General features: G+C 44.8%; 1 protein-coding gene across 4 annotated transcripts in view; it reads left to right on the top strand.

The window, feature by feature from the left end:
- LOC119403119 (protein virilizer homolog) overlaps positions 1-26,427 on the top strand; it is a 288,697-nt gene that overhangs the window by 59,700 nt on the left and 202,570 nt on the right. For 3 of the 4 annotated variants that reach the window (XM_049418016.1, XM_049418012.1, XM_049418008.1), the window contains 3 exons: positions 2,365-2,478; positions 7,662-7,804; positions 22,768-23,359. In XM_049418016.1, the coding sequence (XP_049273973.1) occupies positions 2,365-2,478; positions 7,662-7,804; positions 22,768-23,359 (849 nt within the window). The remainder of the gene's footprint in view (positions 1-2,364; positions 2,479-7,661; positions 7,805-22,767; positions 23,360-26,427) is intronic. The other variant, XM_049418020.1, reaches the window with a different exon arrangement.

Below are 26,427 nucleotides of genomic sequence, written 5' to 3'. Positions count from 1 at the left end.
TAATCATGTTTCTTACTTTAGTTTGTTAAGTTGAATTCACCGCTTCATGAATGAAAGGTATGTGGTGGGTGGAATAGATGACAAGCTGGGTTCGTCTTGGCCTGAACCACTGAGTATTTTGAGAGATGGGCTGCATGGGGGATTTGTGCAGCTGGCTTTTGTTCAAGAGATGTTGCAGATGTGTTAGTGTGGCACATGGCAAAACTGCCGTGTGATTCATGGTAGGACAAAGTAACATTGAGGAAGGGGAAAGGTTGTTGAAGAAGGAATGTCGCTGGAGCCAGTGTTTCGATAATAGGACTTGTCTTTGCTCAGGCAGCAACTGCTTTTGCTGCCCTGAAATAGACAAGTCCTGTTGTCGAAATGTTTGCTTCGGCAACATTCCTAGTTCAACAAAGCAGTTGCTGCCTTGACAACTCTTCTTGTTAAAACGTTAATTTCAGTGAAATTCCTTGTTCGGCGACATTTTCATCACTTCAAACGTCCGTTCTCCCCTGAACTTCTGTTTCGGGAGTGGGGGCGTGACGTATGATTTGATCGCTTTCTTCCTCATGTAAAATGTGTGATAATGACAGATTAAAATGAAAAGAATGAATGACAGATAATGAAAAGCTCGTGGCATTATCTACACACTGCCTGGAACAGTACATTGAGCCACGGACTAACACTGGACGAAAGCAGGGGCTTGCAGTGCTTTGGTGGCATGTTATTGAAATTGTGAAAGAGTGAATGATGCTTGAAAAAATGCAAGCAAGATGCAAAGCTGTGAGCTCTCTATGTGCAGAAATTTACCTACCATTGATTCAGTATTACAGTCAGCATGTACCTTAAGGGGGGACATGGCACTTGAAAAAATGTTTTTTATTTCTTGATCGATTTTGATTAAACTTCCTGAGTTTATGTATATTTGTGTGCCAATTTTAAATATGTAATTGCTTTTCTTGTATGAGGTGTAGTTTTTAAAATACAAAATATTTCATGTGTCTTTTGTGGAGCAAGATGATTTCTAAACTGAGTTAGTTACAAAGTAAATCAGCATATCAGGATAATCTGGAATCATAACTGTGTGCAGTGCAACAAAAATGGATGTTCTAGCACTATGAGAACAAAAGTTATGATATGTTCAACATTCACGAGTGCAATTCCAGCTTAAAGTTGACTCACTCACGTATGTTCAACATACCATAACTTTTGTTCAAATGGGTTTAGAACATCCATTTTTGTTGCACTGCACACTGTTCCCATTGCAGATTATTGTGATATGCTGATTTACTTTGTAACGCATTCAATTTAGAAATAATCCTGCTCCCCAATAGGCACGTGAAATATTTTGTATTTTAAAAACTACTCATTATAGTAGAAAAGTAATTGGATATTTGAAATCAGCACACAAATATACATAAGGTTGCCTTGTTTAAACAAAATCGATCAAGAAATAAAGAAAAATTTTTAAGAGCAGAGTCCCCCCTTAAAGGTCTCCTAAACCACATGCGATATTTTTATACATTTCAAGTAAACACGCGTATGCTGTCACAATTAACAATGCCAAATGAGGCAGTACTACGTGCCACGGATGCGCGGTAAAATAAAAACAATCCCGTGCTCCTCTCTGGGCCTTTCCGGTATCGCCAGCTCCTTGTGATGTCACTAGGGTGGTCTGGTGGTGTCATGAGGAGCAGATGCCATCAATCAGTTGAACAAGAACCCTGTTTGTCTGCTAGCAGGTACGCGTGTCCCCTGCTCTTCGTGGTCATGTTACTTGGCACATGGTGAGGAGGAGAGACCAGCTGACGTACGGAATGTAGTGAAGGAAAGAGTGAAATGAGGGCCACATTTCGACCATCAAACGAATGTAACTCTACTGTTACAGCACCATTTCAAAAAATTCTCGCGGCTACGGGTTCGTTGTATACTCGTGCGTAGCTGCAACACCACAACTAAACTGCGACCTTTGGGTGGTTTAGGGTCCCTTTAAACCTGTGGAGACAGATTGCGCAAGGCTTACCCTACGAGCATGGCCAGAAAAGGACATGGTACTCTTCTACCCCGCAGCGCACAAAGGCCCTGCGGGGTGGAAGAGTACCATGTCTTTTTCTACCTTTGATTACCTGGGGTTCGATCACAGTGCACGAAGGCGTTGTGACCCTTATAATTTAGGCAATAAACATTTTTCACATATGCTCGTGCCCTCTCCCTGCTTATAAATCGCTCAATGACCTGTATGCTCGTGCCCTCTCCCTGCTTATAAATCGCTCAATGACCTGTGTCAGTATGTGCTTTTTATGGTGTTTTGCTTGACTGAAGGATTTACTTGATTCTTTGCTTAGTGTGATAACTAGAAACATCTGTGCGTCTTCTATGCAGGAATCTTCTCAGAGGTCATGGGAAAGCAGTGGGAGCAGTCATGCACAGAAGAGTGCCCAGCAGCAGTCAAAGGGCAGCCAGCAGTCACGCTTCCTTTCACCTCCAGACTCAAAAGTAAGAAAATGGTTTAGTAATGGGATCTTGCAAGCCTTTTGAAGGAGTTCGGGCTTTATTCGATAGTTTCTAACTTGGAAAAATGGTATAGCGCATCAGTTTCTTGAAAGTGCTACAAATGATGACTTATACCATCACTGGAATGTGACCGATTCAAAATGCGTGCCAAGTCGAGTACGGCTTTGAGTATATGGAATCAGAACACCTTTTATATCATCAAAAAATCGTGGTCACATGTTATTGCCAACCACTGAGGCATTGGTAAACATTCAGCAGTGGCTGCAAGCCACATTGTGATAATCTTGAAACCTTAGTGCATTGGGTACATTTTGAGTAGTTTTAAATATACTGTCAAATCTTGATACTATAATGAACCTCGATTTAATGAAATCCACTATGAAACAAGCTATTTTCATTTCATAATTTAGGCTCTATTGAAAACATTGTATCGTTTTTTCCTGTTTTAGCAAAGTAACTTAGAGCTGTAGTTTTGATTTCACGAATTCTTCAAGCGTTGCATACATGCACCATGTCTCTCCATGACAAATGAATGATTGTTAAGGGGGGAGGTGGCGATCGAAAAAAACTGTTTTGTTTGTTGACCTACAGTAATGAAATTTGGCAGGCGCACTGAAGAGTGTCTCGAATAGCTATATATCAAGTTTCATTGCGATATCTCAAGTAGTTTTCAAATTACACTATGTTACATAATCTGATGATATACTCTGCTGGTGAAAAGACTAGCATTGTAACAAAACATGCCAGGAAGGTCGAAGTGGTTTTGATCTTTACTCAAAAGAATACACAGGATGACATTATTAAAAATTGTCTATTCCTTTTAGTTTTTTTACAAATAACATCCCCATCAGCTTCATGTATTGCATCAGAACTTCTCATGCACTAATTATCACATACAAAAAAAAACTAGGCCCTAAGCAAGGTAAAGAATAATGTCATCCTGTCAACAAGACTTCAAGGATGAAAAGGAAAAAAACGGAATCAAAATCTGTGCAGTAGTTGCCAAGATATCTGCTCCACAAGCTGAGCAACATGCCAAAAAAACAGTATCGAGAAAACTGCGTTTAAAGTTTGGCCTTCTCTAAAACACCTAAAGATTGTGATCTTTGGCTTTTTTTTTATGATGTTTCACTTCTTGGACATGTGGCCTTTCTCCAGTGTGCCTTTGTTCTTTTTTCATAACCTTCTTCTTTTTTTGATCTACAAAAAACCAGAATGGATTTCAAACCAAGTTCTCTGTTGAAGGTGTGGTGTGATAGACATGACAGAAAAGAAGATATTGCTATCTAATAAGGCCATATACTGAAAGAGTTACACATTTCTTGTATTTATGCTGTCATTAGCATAATTAAGTCTTGCTTATTGTTTACAATTAGTCATTGAATAATTTTTATAAAGAGAGAGAGGTTTGTTGTGACAGAAAATGGCTCACACCATGATAGCCGATGCCTTCGTTCCAAATAACAAACAGTTATGGCCATGACGTTAGTGGCACAGGGATTTTTGAGCAGTTTATTCAATGACGCGAGTCGGGCAGATAAAAATTCGACCCCCTGCTTCATACACGTTCTTTTGCCACTCTCGCGTATGAAACGTATTATCATTCGGCCGACCGCGGCAACGCTAGTCTACGAGGCTTTCATTGTTTCAGAACATTCATAAACGCCTGCGGCGATACCAAGCACGGCTCCAAGCACGTCTAAATTACATCGCTAGTGCTTTATTGACAGCACTCTGACCGCGAAGTGCTCGGCCGCGGGGTCCGTGGAGCCGGCGCGTGAGAGGCTTGGCGGCGGCGTTCGGTGACGACGCGCGAATGCGAAGCTACGATGACGAAAAATCTGCGCGCAGTATACTTGGTCTCGCATTTTCGGGTGCCAACGCGCGAAATTGCTACCGCTGCTCCAAGCAGTTCGTGGCCGTGGGGTCTGACGAGCTTGGCTGTGGAGTTCACTGCCGATGCACAAAATGCCCATCCGCGGCTCCGAAGTGCCGGCGAGCGATGTGCTTCTTCGCCGCGGGTACGCTAGCGCGTTGTTCTTGCCCGCAAGGTTCGAGGTTCGTCTCGCTAAACGGCGCCGTGAGCGGCGTTAGGCCTAGTGACGACTCCGAGCAGTAGGTGCGCAGGCCGTGATGCCCGTTCCTTCGAAGTGCGTAATGCGTGGTCGTGAGTACAAAGTTGTCCCGCGATGGCCTTCGTCACCATGTCAGAAGTGCTGATACGCAGAAATCAAAACATCTAACCGCGAATCCGACGCTGAAGTCGACGCTAGAGAGTCGGTCCGAGACGCGCGTTTGCGATGTTCGCTAGGAGCGCGGCGCACCATCGTAATCAGATCGAACTTCCCCTTGCAGCTCCAAACTAAAGCGTAATTATATTCTAAGTGATCGTCGAGCCGTGAACAGCCGTAGCGCGATTCTCGACAGCCGTGAACTTGCGACGCGCAATCGGCAGACGACGATCTCCCGCACCGAGCATCGGACCAATGGCGAGGCGAGCTGGGGCAAGATGGCGGACGCGGCCAATCGGAGGCCTCGGAACGACTCTCAAGTGTTTGCTTTTTGTGCGCTTCTTTCTGAATGGAGGAGCCCACTGAAGCGGGGAATTTGAACACGGAGAAATGCCCTTTCCGACAAGCCCAAGAAGTTGGTTCGCGGTCGCGCCATCGCGGAGCTACAGTTTTTTGGAGATCGCTGTTTTTTTGCGATTTCAACAGTAATTCTAGCCACCTCGGAGGGCAAAACAAAATTTTCGAAGCACTTCTGGGTGGTTTTCAGTGTAGATATTTTGGAATCAGATAGAAAAAGGGTTCCAGAAACTGAAAATTTGATTTTCAGAAAAACGATTTTTTTGCCATTTTTCGCGATACGAAAGCCGCGTAAACATTGGGCGAGAGAGAGTCAATCTTTTGCAGGCATCCTTTCGCATGGAAACTTAGATGGTAAACAGCAATAAGACTCTCAGTTTTGCTGCAAGAGCAAAGCAAGGAACGCAATAGCAACAAATTGAAATGTTATAAGGCTTGCAGGTAACTCTTTTAGCATCCGACCTGGCGTAACTCAACAAAACACTGGCATAAGGAAATGCGACTGCTGCAGCAAGCGGAGCCACCTTTGTGCTGTCTATTGCGTCAACGCAAACACAGCAGAACACAGCGTGTACAAAGGTGTACAAAGGCCCTGTCAAGGTGGCATGCACGCGATCGCGCTCGGCTGGCCAAAGTACGCAGTTCCTGCCGAAGCCGCACAGCCTTCCCTCTGAGACCCCGATGGGCCCTTCATGTGACAACAAAAGATGGCCGGTGCAATTTATCTGCAATCGTCGCCTGTCCTTGCATCCTTTCACTTGCACATAGAACTTTCAACGCACGGGGCAATGTTATCGCAATTGAACTTTATACGGAACCTCTCGGTGATGCTGACGTCGATGGCGAAAATGCATCTGGAGTAGGCATGTGCGAATATTCGAGCACTGTGAATATTCGAACAAATATTACAGTATTTGAATTCAGTTCAACACGAACTTAAATTATTCGAAATTTCGAAGTATTCGAAACAAACGAATAGATATACAAACCGCATGTAACTTCACTGTAAAGGTGGTTTCACTGCAGTGGAGGGGTACTCTACAGTGAAGACACATACCCAGGGGAAATCCGCACTGCCGCGAAGCCCCACTTCAAGGTTAAATGAACATATTACCCTCCCATCGATTCATTGTTTTTTAAGTTTAAAAGCTTGTTATACCGGCTCATATGCTTTAAGTATAGTCAATTTTAAAACGCGATGTATTTGACAGATTATCACTTGCATTCTGCTGAAAGTCAAATCTTGCTACTATTCAAAGTTGCTTCCACTTCCCTTTGAACCAAAATGAATGACATTTACACAGGCCTTGTTTCAGTTTTATAAAATATTGTGCAGGTTGGTTGGGCCATGACAAATATGCTCATTTTTCTTTATAGTATGTGACATATACTATTCGAATTGGATTCGAAGTTATTTGACCAAGGCACTGTTCACTTCAAATTTGCTTTGAGCCTAAAATTTACTATTCGCACAGTGTCAGTATAATAGCTATTGCAATAAAAACGCAGTTTAGCAGTGGAATGGAATGCAATGCTCTGCTATCACTTTTTGTCATGTAAAAGTTGACTGTGCCTCTCAACCACGCAGCAAAAAACTGGAGAAGCGGCAAAAGGCGGGCTAGTTGGTACATATCTTAAAAATTGAAAAAAAGATTGAAAAAACGGCGCGAACACAGGACGATTGAAGGTGACACAAGGACGGGTGCTGCCGGAGTATTTCAACTTTTCAAGTTTTTCAACTTTTAAGCAAGAAACACTTAGGAGGTGAAACACCTATTAGAACGTGTGTCCACGGGCGATCAGGTAACGTCACAAAAATAGCATGTGCTCATGAAGGCCAGCTGGCGATGCCTTGCGGCACGGAGCAAATAAACAAACAAACAAAAAAGAATGTCCAGACAAGCTGGGTGTGCACACCGGCACATGCTTTCTTCGGCGGCATTTTTGAGCAGATGACACCGGCTTCCGCTTGAGCGGGTACGTTAGTTAGTTCTTGTGCCAATTTCTGCGCGCTTAAGCAAGGAGCTTGCGGCTCCGGAGCAAGAAGTGCACGCAGCTAAACGCGCTCTGTGTCCATGCTCCGTGTCTGAGGCCAAACGAGAGCAACACAAGGGACCAGTTCCCTTAGCAACCGAAATGGCTGCAATTTCCTTGTCTGCCACCAGATGCCGCTAGCATGTTGTGGCTCCCCAGAAGTCGGTCGCCTCAAATATCGGAGTTTCACCTTCTAGATGCTTTTTGCTTCATGCTCTCAACCATATTAGCTATAAAAGGTGTTTGGAATTTTCAGTTGCTAAGGCCAGCCAACTAATGATTAGAACATTGGTGCGATGCCTACACGGATAAGCATTGGAAATCCAGAGGCAGTTTTCATGAAGCAGTCAGCGTCAGTACTTGCATAAGCATTAGTGCTGTCATACATGGTCTGGTCAGACGTCCTTTCTTTCGGTGATGGGTGGGCATACTTGATTTTGTAAGTTAGCCCTGGCTGCTGCTCCACCAGGCCAATGGTTTACTAGGGAACTTTTTGTCCATGACACCAAAGCTTGTACATAAACCATTCTGTCTTCCCTGCAGGACCGATACACACCACCACCAATGAAGCGTGATCAAGATCATGCACCTGCTGCAGAAACATCTAGCTCTGACAAAGAAAGCAGCAGCAGTGGAGGAGGGAAGCGCCGGGACAGCAGTCATCAGAAAGACCATGAGGACCCCAGGTGACAGCTTCATTGGTTTTTCTCTCAGAGGTAGCAAGGGCTAAACATAGTGCAGTCTAAAATTTGTCATATGATGTCACAGAAAAAACAAATGCAGCCTTTACAAAGACTTCCCAAGTGCCTCGTTCTGCTTCTGGTCCGCTTTCTATTGCCTGAATGGCTGTTTCTGTTTCAAGTATACAGTCAACTGCTGATTTTTTGGACATGCCTGAAAATTTGGACGCTTTTGCAGCGCTGCCACAAGTCTCAAAGTGTCAATGTATGAGAACGTCTGAAATTCAGACGCAGAAACTCTTTGGCATCCGATTATTCGGCCTTTCTGCTCAAATTGCAGGTCCAAATGGCCTTAATTGAATCCACCAACACTGCCGTGTCAGTCATCTCGCAGTCTCGAACCAGCGCTTTCGTGAGTTGTTCTGTTTGGGACCGTAACGGACTCCTTAAGTCACCTTTGCCTCAAAGCCAAGGTTATATGGGGTGAAGCATACCGAGATCCTGAAGGTGCCACTTTCACAGCGCAGTGTGGCGATGCCTTTATGGACAAGCACCGGAAAGGCATGGAGGTGTGATAGCAGCAGGTAGCAAATGTGCTAGTATGATTTAATTTATTATGATAAGCATCTTTAGCTAACTCCTCAGTCGCGCATGTGGCCTGGTGTAGTTGTAAGCGTACTGCGTGCTTTTAATAGACACCCAAAACTCGTCATGCCACTGTTCACTGATGCCTCTTTGTGCGAGACTACTAAGTGCACCGCACAGACACTTTACTTTTAGGAACAAAAACAGTTCACCAAAATCGCGCCCATGTGTGATCAGGGGACTGAGTGTGCACGATGAGCACTCACAGCAAATGCGTGCACATATGGTACAGCAAGCACCTTGGCAGAGACGGCAGGAGCTTATTAGGCGACATGCTGTACACAACTAGGAACGATCGGCTCCACAATGCAGGAAATGCTGCGTTTGAATCAAGCGGCAGAGGTTTTTGTATAGTAGCACATCATTTATACGAGTGCACATTGGGAAAAGCAGGACGAGTCGTCCGCTCTCTCACCACGGCCTTTGTGTTCCACATCATTGTTTTGAAATGCTCCTTAATTAATATAGCAACCGCGTGAGTAGGTCGTAATTTTTTCAATGCTTTGCTTGTATTGGCAGCACTCGTCATGAGTCGCAAATCTGCAATTGGTGTTTGGCGCGTAGTTAAGGAAGGTTTAGTTAAGCAAATACCGTTGAGCGCTATTTTAGACGTGGCTGCAGTGATTTGACCGCTTGAGCAAAGTAAAAAAGTATGAATTCTTTTTCTTCGACTGTCCGGTTTTTCAGACGATGTTGCAGCCCCTGGGGAGTCTGAAAAATCAGAAGTTGACTCTAGTACTTTCTTTTTTTGAACATTAACTTTTGCAGGTTTTCTATATTTCCTGAGCACTACTGCTCAAACTGGCTAAAGCACATCGGCAGGCTAGTTGATTGGGATTCATGATAACTACAGCTGTGCAAATAGCAAAATTTTGAGTGCGAAGTGAATTCGAATATTAAAATGTAAGTGCAAATCAAATCGAATATTTTTTTAATAGTGTCGAATATTTTTTTTAGTACTTCAAAGCGAAATTACAGAAAAAGAGTTGCCGAGGATCCCTAAGCATATTCTTATGAGATAGCAACACGAAAGCATTTCTTTTGGCTAGGTTGGTGAAGTGCTGGAGGGGTGGTGTTCCCTAGTTGTCTTATCAAGAATAATGCAATGCAGAGGCCAAATTGTATTTATTTGCATGATTTGGTGCAACCAATAAGGTGTCGACAACACTTTACATTTCCTCAACCTCTCCTCCTCCTTCAACTTCTGTGGAGGCTCAACTGATGTGGCGGACAAGGGCGCGCTCCCTTTGAGTCCAGAGTTCCTGATCTGCCCCATAGAGGTCAATGTCTCAAGAACATCTGAAATATCGGATGCTGCAACTCCTCTGCGTCCGATTTTTCGCACTTTCTGTTCATATTTCTTGTCTGAAATGCCGTTAATTAAAGCCCCCACCTCTGTCGCGTCTGTCATGTCGTAGGTTCGAACCAGTGCTTTCACGAGTTGATCCCATTGTGGCTGTAGCAGAATCTGAAAGGCGGCTTTGCCGCAATGACAAAATGTGATGCAGTAAAACATTGAAAATCTGAAGGGACCACTGTCATGGCGCAGTGTGGTGATGCCTTTACGAATAAGCATCTTCAGGTAACTGCTCGGTAGTGCATATGGCCTCGCGCAGTAGTATACGTATAACCCAAACGTGTCGCGCCGCCGTTCATGCTGCCTTTTTGTGCGAGACCGCTATGTGCGCGCACAGACGTGTTGCCTTCACGAACAAAAGCAGCTCGCCATCGCCGCCCCCGTGTGCAGTCAGGAACGGGTTGGGCATCACGAACACTCATGTTAAACGCGTGCGTACGGTACAGCAAGCGCCCGGCAGTTGCGGCTTCAGCTTAGTTGGTGATGTACTGCGCACAGCTAGGAACAGTCGTCTCGCAGAAGCAAATGTTGCGTGTTGGTGGAGATTTGGCGATGCATGTGTGCATCGTTTACGTGCGCACACGCATCAAGGAAAGCCAGACGAGTCGTTACGCTCTTCCGCCACAGCATTTGTGTTCCGCGTCATCATTTCCAAATGCTCTATGTGAGAGATCCGTAATCTATTCCGTGCTTTGCTGGTATCAGCGGCGCTCATCACGAAACGCAAATTTGCAATTGGCAGTTGGCACGTACCGTATTTATTCGAATCTAGGCCGATGGTTTTTTCGGAATTTCTTTGTATCAAACTCCAGGGGGTCGGCTTAGATTCGAGGATTTTGAAACACGCGCCATTTTTCATTGAGAAAAGTGTTGCAAAACTAGCGCCACCTAGACAGTATTGTAGCCGTTAGTAGCCGAGCCAACACCTGGCTTAAGTACGCACGCGAGGCCACCATTTTTATCTTTGTGGCGAGTGTTGAGGTGAGCTGTTCGTCAGTTCGAGTCTCGCTTCGAGTGGGCTGTGTGTGGCGTAGCTCAATGGCGCCAAATGAGTGTAGTCATTATAGTGCGGCGTATAAAAGGAAAGTTGTGCTAGCCGTGGAGTCGTCCTCCAACGTACAAGCCGGGCGGGACTTTGGAATGGACGAAAAGAATGTTCGTCGCTGGAGGGGCCAACGGGAGAAGCTCTTCGCGTGCGCCGCAACGAGGATGGCTTTTACCGGGGACCACCAGCTGACGCCGACGGGCCGCATCAAGCGGGCATCACTGTCTCAGTTGGCAGGCTGGGTGGCTGCAGCGTGCGACGACATCCCAGGAACTTTGATCGTGTGCTCTTTCAAGAAGTGCGGCATATCAAATGCGCTTGATGGCACCGAGGATTGCGCACTGTTTGAGGACAGTGACAAAGAGATCAGCGACGACGACTCGGAATGAGCGCGGCATCTTGATGATGAACCAACTGCTCTGTTTCATCTTCATATTTTCGAAAAATGTTTTCTCTTTGTGAATTGTACCCGGCCTACATTCGAGGTAAGTTTTTTTTTTTTTTTTTGGGCTTCGGACTTTAGGGGGGTCGGCTTAGAATCGGGGTCGGCCTAGATTCGAGTAATTACGGTAGTTAATCGGGGTTCGCGGCAGGTACTGAATGTATTCATGAGAGCCTGGGCGTGCACCAAAATGTCTGATGAGTGTACTGGGAGGCATTAAAGCTATTTTGGATGTGGCTGTGGCGATTTGACCGCTTGAGTAGAATTAAGAAGCAAGAATTCGTTTTTTCGGACTGCCCGATTTTTTGGACGATTTCGCAGTCCCTAGAGAGTCCGAAAAATTGGACGATGACTGTATTTATCTCCGGAAGTTCAAATACTTCGAATAGTAAAATTCCGGTGCGAATCAAATCGAATTGCAAACACTATTAGAAAAATATTTGAAAGTTCGAATATTTGCACACCCCTAATGATAACACAGTACAATGCAGCTAGACGGGAACAGATAAGTCTGTGTCATTTCATCCCTGTCAACTTGGACTGCACTGTGTTACCTACCTCATGCTCTAAGATTTAAGTTGCAAACATTTGCTGTAAAATGAGCTAGTAGTAGCTGGCATTGCTGGAAAGGAAGAAAATTTCAAAAGGAACAGTAGCATAATAATGAGGTGTATGCGAATACAGTAGAGCCTCGTTAATATGTCTTTCCATTAATGTGTCTTAATACGACTTTATACGACACATGTGCAAATGTCTATGCTGTGATCTGCTACTGATTGAAAACTGACACTCTTTCATTAAAACGCGCTACTGCCGCATGGAGCCGATTGTCCCTGGCTAGTCGTGCATAGCGCATCGCCTACTTGGCGCATGCCGTCGCTGCTGGTTCACTTGCTGTATCGTATGTGCGCGTTTGCTGTGGGAGTGTTCTTCGTATCTCTCTGCTCCAGATTATGCACAGGTGCCAGCAAGTAACTTGTTGGGTCAACGCAGCAACGACGAGCTTTTTGCAGGCAATGAGCACTCCGCATTTCCGTGATGCTCTAGCGGTCCTACATGAGAAGGTGGCAGCTGATGATTTGTGCTGTCGCCTTATGAAAGTGTGCAGTATACTTACAACAGCGCTATGCTTGCTGTACCGTATGTGTGCGTTTGGCACGATCAGTGCAGCGAGGTTTTTTGGTGCTCGCGCCATGCACTTGAAAGCGGTCTAGCACAAGGCGGCAACGGACAGTAGTGCAATGCACTTGCGTTGTCGTCTTATAAAAGGGTGCAGTACGCTCCGAATAGGATATGCCACATGCGCGGCCACTCAGACAGCTGAAGATGCTTACTGTGACAAGGTTGTCCGTGATGAGTCATACTGGCACGTTTGTCGGTGGCCACCATATCGCCTTCCTTCTTTTCTGATGCTTATCCCTAAAGACATCACCACAATTGGGGGAAGTGAGAGTAATTTATCAACCTGTCTCTGCAGTTATTGACCTTTTGAGGCACACTGTGACATCGGTGAGATGAGGGGCGCAGGTAACTGTTATGCAATAAAAAGTAGAGGTGTGCGAATATTCGAAATTTCGAATATTTTTCTAATAGTGTTTGCTATTCGATTCGATTCGCACTGGAATTTTACTATTCGAACCATTCGAACTTCCCAAAAACAAACGCAGTCAATGTCCGATTGAAAGTGACCCCTTCCGATTTTCAATATGCTTCACCTCATTACACTCTCGTATTGTGGCAAAGCTGCCTTTCAAGCTCCGTTACGGTCTAACTTTGCCAAGAGACAGTCAATGTCCGATTGGAAGTGGTCCTTAGATTTTGTAGCGTTAGCTACACTTGCCTAGCCGGAGCCGATTTCGCGTGGATCCTCATGAGCCGTGCTGCGCATGCGCGAGGCTCAGTGATGTCACACAGCTGGCTCACCGCTCTCCGTGCTCTCTCCGCCCCCGCCATCTCACGCGCTCTCCGCCACTGTCGCGCGCGACTCGCCGCTGCTAGTCTGCACGTTCGGGAGGAGTGGCGTCGTAGCCGCGGCAGACACACTGGCGCCGGCGTGCGCGCAGACTCCGCCACCGCCACGCGCGACTCACCACTGCTGGTCTGCGCATTCGAGAGGAGTGACGTCGTAGCCATGGCAGACACACCGGCGCCGGCACGCGCGCAGCTATTCGCCTTCGCTGTGCAGTCGGTGCAGTTGCCGTCTGACACTGCGCTGGAGCCGCGTGATAGCACCTCTGACTGGTGTTTGCAGGTGGGTAACACCATGAAGAAGGAGAGCGCAAATGCTGCTCAACGGCGCAGAAGAGGCGAGAAGCTTATCTCATCGAATTCCAAAGTAGTTGCCTGGCAATTAGCAGTTCAGCGTATGAAGAATGAACAGAAGAAGGCTAATAATCCTAGACAATCTGGAAAGCTAAGAATAATCAGCTGAACCTTTGCTAATGCTACGTGTATCCTGGCATAACCGAGCTAAGCCACTGCAAATTTTTTCAATATGCTTCACCTCATCACACCCCGGTATTGCGGCAAAGCTGCCTTTCAAGCTCGTTTACGGTCGAACTTTGCCAAGACAGTGTCAACGTCTGATTGGAAGTGGTCCCTAGATTTTCAATATGCTTCACCTCATCACACCCCGGTACTGCGGCAAAGCCGCCTTTCAAGCTCTGCTACGGTCGCAAATGTATTAACTCAAGAAAACGCTGGTTGCAACATGGAGATGAAAGATGTGGCAGAGGGGGGGGCCTCAGTTAATGCTGTTTTGGACCTGAAATTTGGGCAGGAAGTCCGAAAAATCGGAAGCCGAAGCTTTTTAGCATTCAAAATTTCAGATATTCTTATATATCGACGTCTACGAGGCAGATTTGGAACTCCGGACTTGAAGGGAGCACACCCTCGTCCACCACATCAGTTGGGCTTCCACAGAAGTTGAAAGAGGAGGAGAGGCTGAGGAATTGGCATCTTTGCCTATCACGTGAAAAGTGTTGTCGGCAACACTTTGGTTGCACCAAATTATGTACATAAATAGAATTCGGCCTCTACATTGCCTCATTCTTGATAAGACAACTATGAAACACCACCCCGCTAGTGCTTCATCAACCTAGTGAAAAGAAACACTTTCATGTTGATATCTCATGAGAATATGCTTAGGAATCCTCTCTAACATTTTCTGCAATTCCGCTTTGAAGTATTAGAAAAATGTTCTAGAAATATTGGGGAAATATTCAAAAAATATTCGATTCAATTCGCACTCACACTTCAATATTCGAATTCGCCTCGCACCCAAAATTTTGCTGTTCGCACGGCTCTAATAAAAAGTTATCGTGGTACGCGCTAACCGATAGGCATACGGCAAACTATTACGGCTTAGTGGTCAGCAAATACATAAACCACTATGAGACTCGGCCGGAGGTTTGTCCAAACTGCATTTGAATCGATAGCATGTTTAAAGCGGGTATGTATTAACAAGGTTTTACTATGTTGTTCTGACTCATCTTTGTGCTTGTGTCTGATTATTCATACTTCTTCAATTATCAGTATTATCGGTTTTAATTGTCAGTTTTGATACCTCAGACTTGACAATTCAAACCAGATTAACTTTGACCACCTGGAGTTGTTTATCATGTGACTATAGATATATAATAATAAATTCTAAGTGCACAACCAGACGAGGACAAGAACTGCTCCCCGGTGTGTGTCTCTTATGAAGGGGTTCAACCGTATGCAGTAGAATCTTGATACCCAGCTGATATGAATTTCAATCCAATATGAATTCGTAAAATTGCGAATTTCATTGTGTCCAATGGGTGAAAACTCAAATGTCCCGAACATTCTCCGCGTTGCAACGGGCGATAAGAACTTTGACACCAAAACCGTCGAACGATGGCCAAGAGCAGCATGCTCCGGAAGCTTCCGAAGCACGCATGCGGCCAGCGCACACACAGTCAGAACTGTGGTTATCGTTTGCCACAACCGCTGTGAATGAAACCGTGGTCCCTATCAATGCGATCGTGTATGGTGACGATGAAACTCTGAAAATACATGCGCATCCAGTGCTCACCGAGTCAAAGTGATGCTGCTTGCTGCAACTGCGGCGGACAAAACCACGGAAAATGCGATCATAAATACCACTGACCTAGTTCTGAAGGCACGTGCGCGGCTTGCGGACGTGGATTGAAGATGGAACTACCGTTTGCCACAGCTGCAGCACGTGAAACCGCGGTCGCTACCAACATGATCATGTACGGTGACGACGAAACTGAGGGAATTCTGAAAGTGCATGCGCATCTGGCACTCACCGAGTCAAAGTGATGCTGCTTTCCGCAAACACTGTGGACAAAACTGCGGCAGATGTGATCATAGATAGCAATGAACGACGTAGTTTTGAAGGCATGTGCTTGGCCAGTGCACACGGATTGAAAGCGGTACTACCATTTGGCCCATGTACCGCGGTTGCTATTCATGCGATCATCAATAGCGACTACGCAGCTTCTGAAGGTACACTGCTAATGCAGCGGTAGATTAAAGACAATAAACTCATAAAAAGGCATGAAGCATTTCGGCGTTTCTGTCGTTATTCACTTACGACTATGGTGGAGTGGACTTCGGCACTTTATTTTCAGTTGGCCTCATGTGAAGCTCTGATGTGCGCGTTCGTGGCAGCCAGCTGTGCCGTCCCTTGTCGGTCCTTTCGCGTGTGTCCCAGAAAGGCATATGCGAGTTATTTAGACGGAAATAAATGTTTTGTGCCTATATTGTGGTTTCAAAACGGATTTTGCTAGTTTCTTGGTGATATGAAATTTCGGGTGATACGAATATTTTCGCTCCCCCTTAAGATTCTTATCACTGAGATTCTCCTGTAATACCACCGTGGGTAAACCATTTGAATGCATGTGCACCTGACCGCCCGCTGCGAAGGGCAAGGAACAAATAAAAATAATCATTAATAAATTTCTTCCAGCATGTCTGAGTCGGGCTTGTGAACATGTGGGCCCTGGCTAAGCTTAGTAGCAAACACCCGCGACTGGGTCGGCCCCAGGCTGGGCTGGGGCTTCATAAAGCGGGTCCGGGCTAGGGTATGGCCGAAAAAATCATACCTATGTAGTGCTGTAATTTGTATACTGCTTATGCTGTGTGAGATATGAAAATATGCAGTTTTACTTATAAAAACTTCGAGCACACTTGAAGAGGCTATCACACGGTCACCCAACAATTTTCGGTTTTCACTGGAAGATAAAGGGAGAGGGTCTATTTTACCTATATAGTAGACTCTCAGTAGACGGAGCCTGAAGGGACCAGGAAAATGTATTCCGTTTAACAGTAGTTCCGTTTACTGAGAGATGAACAGGGGTGCAGAACCCAAGTATGAAACCAATCGTATTAGACGCAGTTGTTCTGTTTAAGCAGCAGTACTGTTTAACAGATTTCCGTTTACTGAGAGTCTACTGTACATATATGAAAAAGGCACTGTACAAGAATATTTTCGTACAAAATAAACCCTAGAAGTCGCCGGCTATAAACCCCGTCCACCACCGGCGACTGCCATTTTGCCATTGGGTGTGTGACGTCATGTGCTGCGTGGAGAGCCATCGTCTTCTACCAAAGTTTCAGACGCTGCAAATTGTTCAGTTTCAATGCCAAGCTGAATAAAGCTGAAATGGTTTGTTTGCACGCGCAGCTGACCAGGGAACAAAATCGTTCGCCGGAATGCAGACGCTTGCACAGCAAGCAGCTTGTTACATCATCATGGCTCGTGAGTGCACCAGTGTTGACCGACTCACTGGCCGCTCGTGTCTTTACAGTGATTCCACACCTGCGCCAAAGTGCGCCAAATTGGATTTACTGCCCCATCCTGATAATATCGACGGAAATTGCTCCAAACTGCCAGAGTCTCTGGGTGCGTCTATCCCAGGCAACCGCACCTCCGGCGCCTCAAAACACGTGCAGCTTGATCTTGGGGCACGCGCAGCTGACCAGGGAACAAGATCGTTTGCCGAAACGCAGACACTCGCACAGCAAGCAGCTTCTTACATCATGGCTCACGAATGTGCCAGTGTTGACCGACTCACTGGCTGCTCGTGTCTTTACAGTGATTCCACTCCTGCGCCAGCTGCACCATAGTGTGCCAAATTGGATTTACTGCCTCATCCTGATAATATTGATGGAAATTGCGCCAAACTGTGCCAAAGCCTCTGGTTTGGGTGCGTCTATCCCAGGCAGTCGCACCGCCGGCGCCTCAAAACATGTGCAGCTTGATTTTGGGGCCGCCAAAGTCACAACCATGGAACAAAAATTATTCGACCGAATAAACAACGCTCGCGCGTGCGTCGCGAGCAAGCCACGATGCCATGTATGGTGCCGACGCAGCTTCTGTTGTACTACAAGTCGGCTTGATGGCAAAATGTGCTCTTCTTAGAGGCTTATGGTGTCGTGGCCAAACGGTAGCGAGAAAGTGTGGCAGCGATTCATCGGCGGACGTCGTCTGTTACAGAAACGCTGCTGATACTCGTTTCAAGCGTCGCACAGCACGTAATTAAAGCAACATTCAGTAATAACTACACGCCTGCCGCTAAAATGGCTATCACTTCTGTTTCTGGACATTGCGGAATGAAATCTGGGAATGCTAGCAGTAGTTATATGGAAAAATCTCGAATTGTTCGTGCTTCGTGTCCATGGAAGAGCACGTGAATGGTGGGAATGCATTGACACTTTTCCTCAAATATACTTTATCCATGGATCTTCATCCAGAAGAGCTTTTTCGTAATTCCTTCCGCCAGCACATCTGGGTTTGTAATCACTCTTGCGGTAAAAACCCCCTAAAAGGCCCTGCGCTTTTGAACTTGTGTGAGTGCTAGGGTCCCAATTCGAATTTTTTGCTTGCTTTTTTTTTAAATGTCATATCAATAATAAAAGCATACTTGCTGGTTGGAGCAGCCTCCTAATTCGGCTTTAACATGCGCAGCTGTCAGGGATGAGCCCATCGCTGATGGCCCTGGTGTCGGAAGGCCCACTGTGAAGCGGCTACACCATGTTACACGTCCGCCCCTCGCTTTCCAGGGTCAATAGCTGACGATTAAAAAAAAATTAGTTTCTTTGAAGGGCGAAGCAATGAATGCGATACCAACAAATTGTATTGTTGTACGAAGTTAGGCTAGCAGCTAACTCTTTTGGATCCGGTCTCGTGTAACTCAACGAAACGCTGGTTTAAGGGAATATTGCCGCTCCAGGGACCGAAGCGGTTTTCGTGCTGTCAGTTTTCTAAATGCGAAGTAAGTGTTGAGAGCACAGCAAGTTTATGAGCCGCCTCCTGATGCCTCAAGATAGCGTGCGCGCCAGCGACGCAGCCCCCCCTCCCCTCCCCTGGTGTCCCTTCATGCTTTTTACGAAAGACAGGTGGGGTGTTTCCTCTCTGTTTGATGAGCACTCGATGGCAGGCCGCGCACGCGGGGGATGTTATCGCATGTGCCCTCCGTGCAGCGGAGACGGCCGGCTCGTTTCATCTCCTCTTCAGCCACGTTCGTCGCCAGTGCTCGCGAACTTTTTATCACGGGTAGAACATACGATGCGGGGGTTGATGTTATCAATTTGGACTTTACGCGGAAAATGACGGCGACTGCAAAAAGTGTCCATATAATTGCTATTAACGTTCAATACGCAGTAATAATGCGAAAGCCTTAGATGCCTCATCAAACACTAAAATTGACCGTCGGCGGCGTCAACACGAGTGATGCGAAAAATCATCACGGGATGACGTCATCATGACGTCTTAGGTTGCCAAAACTTGTGACGATCATGACGTCATGCATCGGGACGTGCCATGATGACCTCATCACATGACATCGTCGCTTTGCACTGCCTCCGTGATCGGTGCTCCGATCATGGAGGCAGTGCAGAACCAGGTGAGGCACAGAAAGCTTTCAGAGAGGGCCGGGGGAGGATCAATACATCGAGTGGAAATAAAAAGAAGAACGTGGCTTTTGCCTTCAAGTTGTCTTAGGCGAATCCAAAGGAACCCCGTGAGTTTTTCTTTTTCACTGATTTCTAAAGGGGCGCAAGGAGGTTTTCGACGGCGTACAAACAAAATGTCCTAGCCATATACAGTTTCACTGTAAAAGGAAAATGAAGTTTGTTATATCACGTAGTCCCCCAGTGAATGCACTTTGGGACACTTTTGTGGAAGCTTGACTTGAAGCTGATCGCCACCTTCAAGCAACCCAGTGCATGTGCAAACGATAGTCTGGAAGCACTGCGTGAATGCTCTTGCTACAGCACAGAGAGGCCCCAGAAAAAGGAAACGGAGTGTTGGAGGAGGTTGGCTTTTTGAGGCTAGCTAAGTCACATCATGTTGTGCCCAGCAATACAGTCAATTGAAAAGAAAAAGCACCTGGCTTTTGCCTTGGAGTCGTCTTAGGGAATGTGTTAGGGACAGTGTGACTGTTGTGGTACTGTGGTACTGTTGTACGTCGCGGCATTTGTCTACCACGTTTGCTGATAACCAGACATATTTAGAGTGTTATTTTATAAAGTACAATTTTATTGATCTAGTATTCTGTTCATTTGCTAGTGTTGAAAATAATCGCTGAAGAGGCTATTCCAGAACACTCAACTGCATGACGCCCTTATTTTTGCATTGTCGAGTGTAATATGGATTGCTCCCGGCATTATTTTCTCCCTGAGATTTGCAATGAATCCAAGTATTTCTAGCTCTTCATAAGGACCCCCTAATAATTATTCAGGTGCTTCAATGTAAATTTAACTTGCTTCTCCGATGTACTCCAGGATGTGAAATTAGCTGCTCCAGAGTGCTCCCAGATGCAAAATTACCTGCTCCAAAGTGCTCCAAGATGGAAATTTTTGCTGCTCCAAAGTGCTCCAAGATGAAAGTTTTGCTGCTCCTAAAATTGCTCCAAATCAGAAGTCCTCAGTAGCATCACTGTCTTTATAAAAATATTCAAATATATATAAAAATATTCTTGACCAAATACGCTAAAATTTCGCCAGCTAATTTGTGAATGAACAAGGATTAACCCGCATAACACGGATTATAATAGAAAATTGGTTGTCATGGCCCCTTAAAGGGGCCATGACAACCAATTGTGGTACTGTGGTACTATATGCATGGCCCCTTAACACTTTCCTGTCCACAGGAAAATAAGCAGTTTTTGGGTGGTCTAGTAAACAATTTTTTTACTGCTACACCAAAGGGTTTATATTATAATGTATAGTATCAATTTGTAGCAGAAGGATTGTGCTTTCTAATGGTATTATTTGCAAGCCAACATTTATTAACAATTTTTTGTAGAAAAATACTTAATGAAAATATTTGTAACAAAAACAAAAAACTCCGTAAAAACATCGATGCTGTTTTGCACCAACACAACATAAAAAAATTTCCAAATATACATTTTAAAGACGAAGGCTATATACAACATTACTGCAAATATGAACTTTCTGTCCGTACAAGTTAACTTTATACAAAAAAAAATGTTAGCCATGGTGGCTGTTGCGTGATGTGGTGAAGCACAAGTGTGTGGAGGATGTCTCGCAGAAAACGTTCGTTCTTTGTTGAACTTTCCGTTCTTGATAGCACAGTTTGCAGTTCGTGTATCTTTGTAGCTTCTGGGGCTTGTGCTATTGATCCTTAGAAGCACTTGTAGCGGGAACAGCCGCAGGGGCCTTTAGAGCTGGATGTTGTTGCTCATCAAGTTCCGGGGCTACTTGACGCACTTTCACCGTCCGTGCTAAAGTCTGATGAATCAAAGTCATCTCCCGAGTCTTCGCTGCTACTACCATCACAAAATTGTGATGCAGACTCATCGGAATCCGTTGAAATTCGCCGTTTCCGAGGGGCTGCTACGCGCGACGTCGATGCCATGTCGGAAACTACGAGCGCTCGTCAAGCGCGAATAAAAGGCGCTTTAAAAATCCCCCCGCGGCGAAAAAAAGGAAACACAAAAGCGAAACTAGAAAAATAGTTCTCCTTTTATGCGCTGAATAGCGCTAGCTGTCCGCAAGCGCTCCGAACGCTATAAAATGTTTATTGAAACCATCAACAGCATACTGTTGATGAGTATAGGCGCGGACAGGAAAGTGTTAAAGGGGCCATGACACCAAATTTTCTATTATAATCTGTGTTGTGTGGATTAATCCTTGTGCATTCACAAATAGGCTGACGAAATTTTAGCGCATTTGGTCGAGCACTTAATTTATAATCGAATATTTTTATAAACACGCAAGCGGCCCAAGAGTGAGGCAACACTGGTGCACTCGCGAGCTGTGACGTAACAAGTAGCTAGCTGTGCAACCATCTGCATTGCGGCGAACGATATTCCTCCGTGGTCAGCTGCACGTGATATCGAGATATTTTAGCTTTCTTCAGCTTGACACTGAAATTGAACGATTTGCAGCGGCTGAAACTTTGGTAGAAGATGACGGCTCCGTTTGGTGCTGCACATGACGTCACACGCGCCATTGCAAAATGGCGGTCGCCGGCGGTGAGCGGGGTTTACAGCCGGCAACTTCTAGGGCTTCTTTTGCACTGAAATACTCTTTTACGGCCCACTTTTGAAATCTGTATAGGCATAGTAGACCCTCTACTTCTAGTTTTCGCTGAAAACCACAAATCTTTGGGCGGCCGTGTCATGGCCCCTTTAAGCTTTGCCTTTGGTAGTGCAACATGATAGCATTATCAAACCCTGTTCGCATCACCTTCTCATTTGCTTGCCATGTTTCGCTTCTTGCTGGTCACTTCAACTGTGCTTTGAGGGAAGGAATATCTGTGTGCATGACATTGGCCATTGTAAACTCTCGTAGGGCACCTATTGTAGTTGTGAAGTACCAACTATATATTCGTAAGGCAATACATGCACCTGTGTAACTGCACACTTTGTTGATCCTGTGGCTGCTGCTGGTGATGATGAATTATAGCTGAGCCTTTTCTCATGGGTCGGTAGTTTTCAACCACCCACTCGTTATGCAATTCAATTCACATGGTGTGACACTTATGCCACGCAATATTTCATTTGGTAACGTGTATCCTTGCCCGACATTATCACTGTATAGGGCCCTTTTTCGAAGCAGTTTCAAGCACTGGTGTGACTGCGGTATAATATTTGACTGCCATGCATAATGCCTGGGTTCGATTCTAGTTTGAACCCTAATTTTTGTTCTTTGCCACCATTTAAATTTTTCACTGTCAGATAATGCCGATTTTTTTGCTCACAGACAACGATGCTGACACCGCATTTGCTGCAACACGGGACTCTTTAAAGTTATCATGTTGATGTAGGCTACAGAGGTACACAATAAATCTGAAGTGCTTGCATTTTCTTGCAACCGTCATTCTGTGTTGCACAACAGTTATTACATAATTTATCTCTATGGGATCTTTGACATTTTAGTTTTGTGTGCAGAGGTATATTATAATAGAAAATTTATGAAAACGGGCCTGTGACATTGAGGTAACCTTCCTAATTCATTTTCAGGAGGAGGAGCAGTAGCGAGGGAGTGATACGTGTCATTGACCCTAGGCGGCCGTCGACACCACCCATGCCACGGCCTGCATCACCAATCCAGTCACCCCGGCCACGCTCTTCTCCCAAAACACCACCTATGACACCCCCTCGCTCCCCATGCGCCACCCAATCGCCAGATGAAATGGATGACGACCTGGATGACGACCGTGAGATGACGCCGCGAGGTCCCCGAACACCGAAAGAGGAGGAGCCAGATGAGCCAGAATCACCAGCCAAGCCCTCTCCGGTAAAGATGGCACAGTCAAAACCAGCTGCGCCAAGAACACCCCCAATGATAACCAATGCTGCACCCATTCCGACAATCCAGACAGTGTCTGCAGTACCACCTGCTGCCACGGTGATCCCAATGGAACCAATTGGCGATAGCCTCATGGAAGACGATGACCTGTATGAAAACATCACCCCTGACTCGTCTCCAGAGCATTTTGAGGCTGGTTTTCATGAGGAACCTGACATGACGCCTGGTGGCAATGCAGAGGAGGATGATGATTTTGAAGCTATTTCCAGTGAGGACGAGCCTTACCTTTCAGACGAGATAATGGCAAGTCTTTGCATTCTTTTCACTTTATGCATGCAGTGAAGCATAAACTTAATTGGCGTACACTTAAATTTGACATTTTATGATGGGATTTTTTTTTTCATTGATGGGAAAAGGGATATGTAAATACGGTAATAATTGGGCAGTCTGACTATTACCTTAAATGTGGCAACTTTTTTCTTATTGTCTTACCATGCCCACAAACAGGCATGAGTTCTGAATACAGAAATTTTGAGTTGTTAGTTGGTGATGACTGACCTTAGACGTCTTAACAAACACATAGGAGTGTTCCTTTGTGCTTCTTAAGATGTCTCGGGTTTTGAGCGTACCTTTGCACTTGTTAAGATATCTTACGTCAGTCATGAGTTCATTTGGATTTTGAAACTTTGCCAACTATTATACATTGGCACTATGGGGTAAGTAGTGGTTCCATGATAAGATTTTCATAATTGAGCAGGTAAAACAGAAATTACCTGGCAACTGTAGATGATCAATCACTTACTTTATTTGAGCATGAAAGGAGACATGCAATTAGTCACAGCAGTGATGCAAAAGGCCATTTAGGTTTGACGAGATTACCCATTTCGCAAAGCAACAGCAGTGATAAAAGCAGGAATCGTTTAAAATATCAAACATCGTAGTAAATGGCATTATGGGTGTGTTTATTACAATGGGTTCATATGTACACGGAAAAAAAGTTTTCAGAAAGATAAGGTAGCATTATTTAATTTTGTAACCATGATTTGATCATCATGGGGCCATCTCTTCTCTCTCCTTTTTTCATTTTTTTAAAGCTATATAGAACATTTGCATGATGGATGTAACTTGCAAATCCAGTCTTCTGTTTACGTTGAAAAGTGCTTGTTGTATTGCTTTCTGAAGAATGAACATGAAGGACTGGGTTTGAGAACTGTTAGGTTATATTGACATGTGCAAGTAAAACTGAAATAGTGCTTAGATTGGAAATCTATCTGTACTAGTTTAGCTCCTGACTTTTGGTTCATTTTGATGTTTCGCAAGCCTTTTAATTTTATGGCATCATTGTTTTAATCTTGTGCAAGTCATGACAGTTTGCTGCTTGGCTTGGTTAGTTATGTTAAGCACGTGATGTAACTCCATCAAGGAAATTAAAAGTAGCATTGCATGCTTTAATGCTTTTTTAACCCAACAGCTGGAAAGGAATTGTTTTTACCTTGTAATAGGAAAGAAAAGGAGCCTAATGTCGTCAGCACACAGGCGTTTGTTCATATTCTTCATTCCTTTTGTCTTTCCCCTCTCTCCTGTTTCCTTCTCATTCCCTTAACAGCTTCCTTCATTATCTCGGGATGTAGTGCTTACATTGGTCCTTGTTGGCTTTTATTGTCACCTAAGGACAGGTGAAAAATCACAAAAATCTGCTTATCTGTTCAGTAGCTCCCTAAGTGAGGAATTTCAGTCTGTCACCTGAAAATTTGAAGACATTCAATCACTGATTTTGCTCAGCCAGTGTTGTGCAACATATACCGGTAGCCCATCATGTCCTCTTAACGGAAAGTTTGATGCCATATTTGTCTATTTATTGTAACCAATTTATGTGAACATTGGTGGTCCTGTTGCTGTGTTTCAAAACAATGAGATGCTTATTTTGCAACAGCATGAATGCCAATTAAGGGCTGCAAAAACAGTGGGCATATCTGTTCAGAAATTATACAGCCATGACAAAAGCACCACCAGGCACACTAACATTCATGCGTAATTTCCGACTGCTGATTTTTGTGAGGTGTGTCTTGCTTACCTGCTTGCCTCCCGTGTCACATTTACTCCACAAGCTGCTGTCCCGCCACTCACAGAGCGCCCTAATTTCAAATGGCTTATTGCTAGGTTGGACCCAGCGATGTACCTGGAAAGGGCCATCTGCTTCAACATTTTTCCAACTTCCTATATTAAAGGAAGAAAATTGAAAAGGAAGGCATTGACTGGGGATGGGCTGACACCCTTACAAGCCATAAGCAGTAAAAATTGACTGCAAAGCTTCTAAATTTCACAAATTTGCAAGACAATAGACATTAACTGTGATACCCTCACTAGCCATAAACAGCTTTCGTTTACTGTGAAGCTGCCCAATTTCCCAAAGTTGCAACAAAATAGACTGATCTTGTCACTAGTTTTTTTTTATGCCACTGCAGGCACGAAGGATGCTGGTAGCAGTTATCATTTGCAGGGTTAAGAGAAAACTGTGGTAAAAGGTGCATCAATTTTATTCCTTTTCTTTTTACTTAAATTAGTCCAGCTCTAAAATGAGGCAGTTCTGTGAAGATAAAACTATTCTAAAGTAGGCAGTTGAGGAGATGTACTCAATAACCTTATCTTAGTGACTTCCTAGAAAAAGTGACACTGGCATCCTCTTCAGCATTCTCATAAAGGCTGCCTTGAACTTCAGTGGAGTGGGAAAGCAATGAGTATTACTGGTAATGTGGCACTTGCAGGGGAGGATTGCATGCATTGTAATGTTGTGAGACTGGTTTCTTGTCAGAAGTAAAAGGGTAGCACTCCTAAAATGATTGTTCTGCAATGCTTATTTGAAATGTTTTTTTTCTTGTGCACACAAGAATTTCGAAGACCAGGAGAGAGCAACTTTATATATACAGTTGCTGACCAATTTTTCTGACATGAAGAAGTCTGCAAAAGCAACAGGAATACGATTTAATGGTCTGAAAAAATGAAATGAAGAAAATAAACATGCAATTTCAAAGCATTTTATTTTAGCAGTAGCTAGAAGGTTTGAGAATGCATTTTCTGCTTGGTCGTGAGCTAAAGTATTAAAAAATTGGCATGAATTTCTTGTTAATCCTGCTTTGTCTGACGTGCATTGTCCAGTGCAGTGAACTTGGTGAGCAGCACTTCACCAGCTGGCCATAAAGGTGATCAGGAGCTTGTGATGATGCACTGGTCTTTCCATTGCATTTTAAGTACATGTCAAAATTTGCTTCTAGTGATTGCAGGTAGACATGTCATTTCCAATTATATGCTCTTGCATTATCTCCACCTTGGTTTTCTGAGAAGGCTAGCTGTTCTCATGACTAGTTAACATT

This window comes from Rhipicephalus sanguineus, chromosome 1 (genome assembly GCF_013339695.2).
Source record: "Rhipicephalus sanguineus isolate Rsan-2018 chromosome 1, BIME_Rsan_1.4, whole genome shotgun sequence".
NCBI lineage: Eukaryota > Metazoa > Arthropoda > Arachnida > Ixodida > Ixodidae > Rhipicephalus > Rhipicephalus sanguineus.
This window is presented reverse-complemented; position numbering and strand designations above follow the sequence as displayed.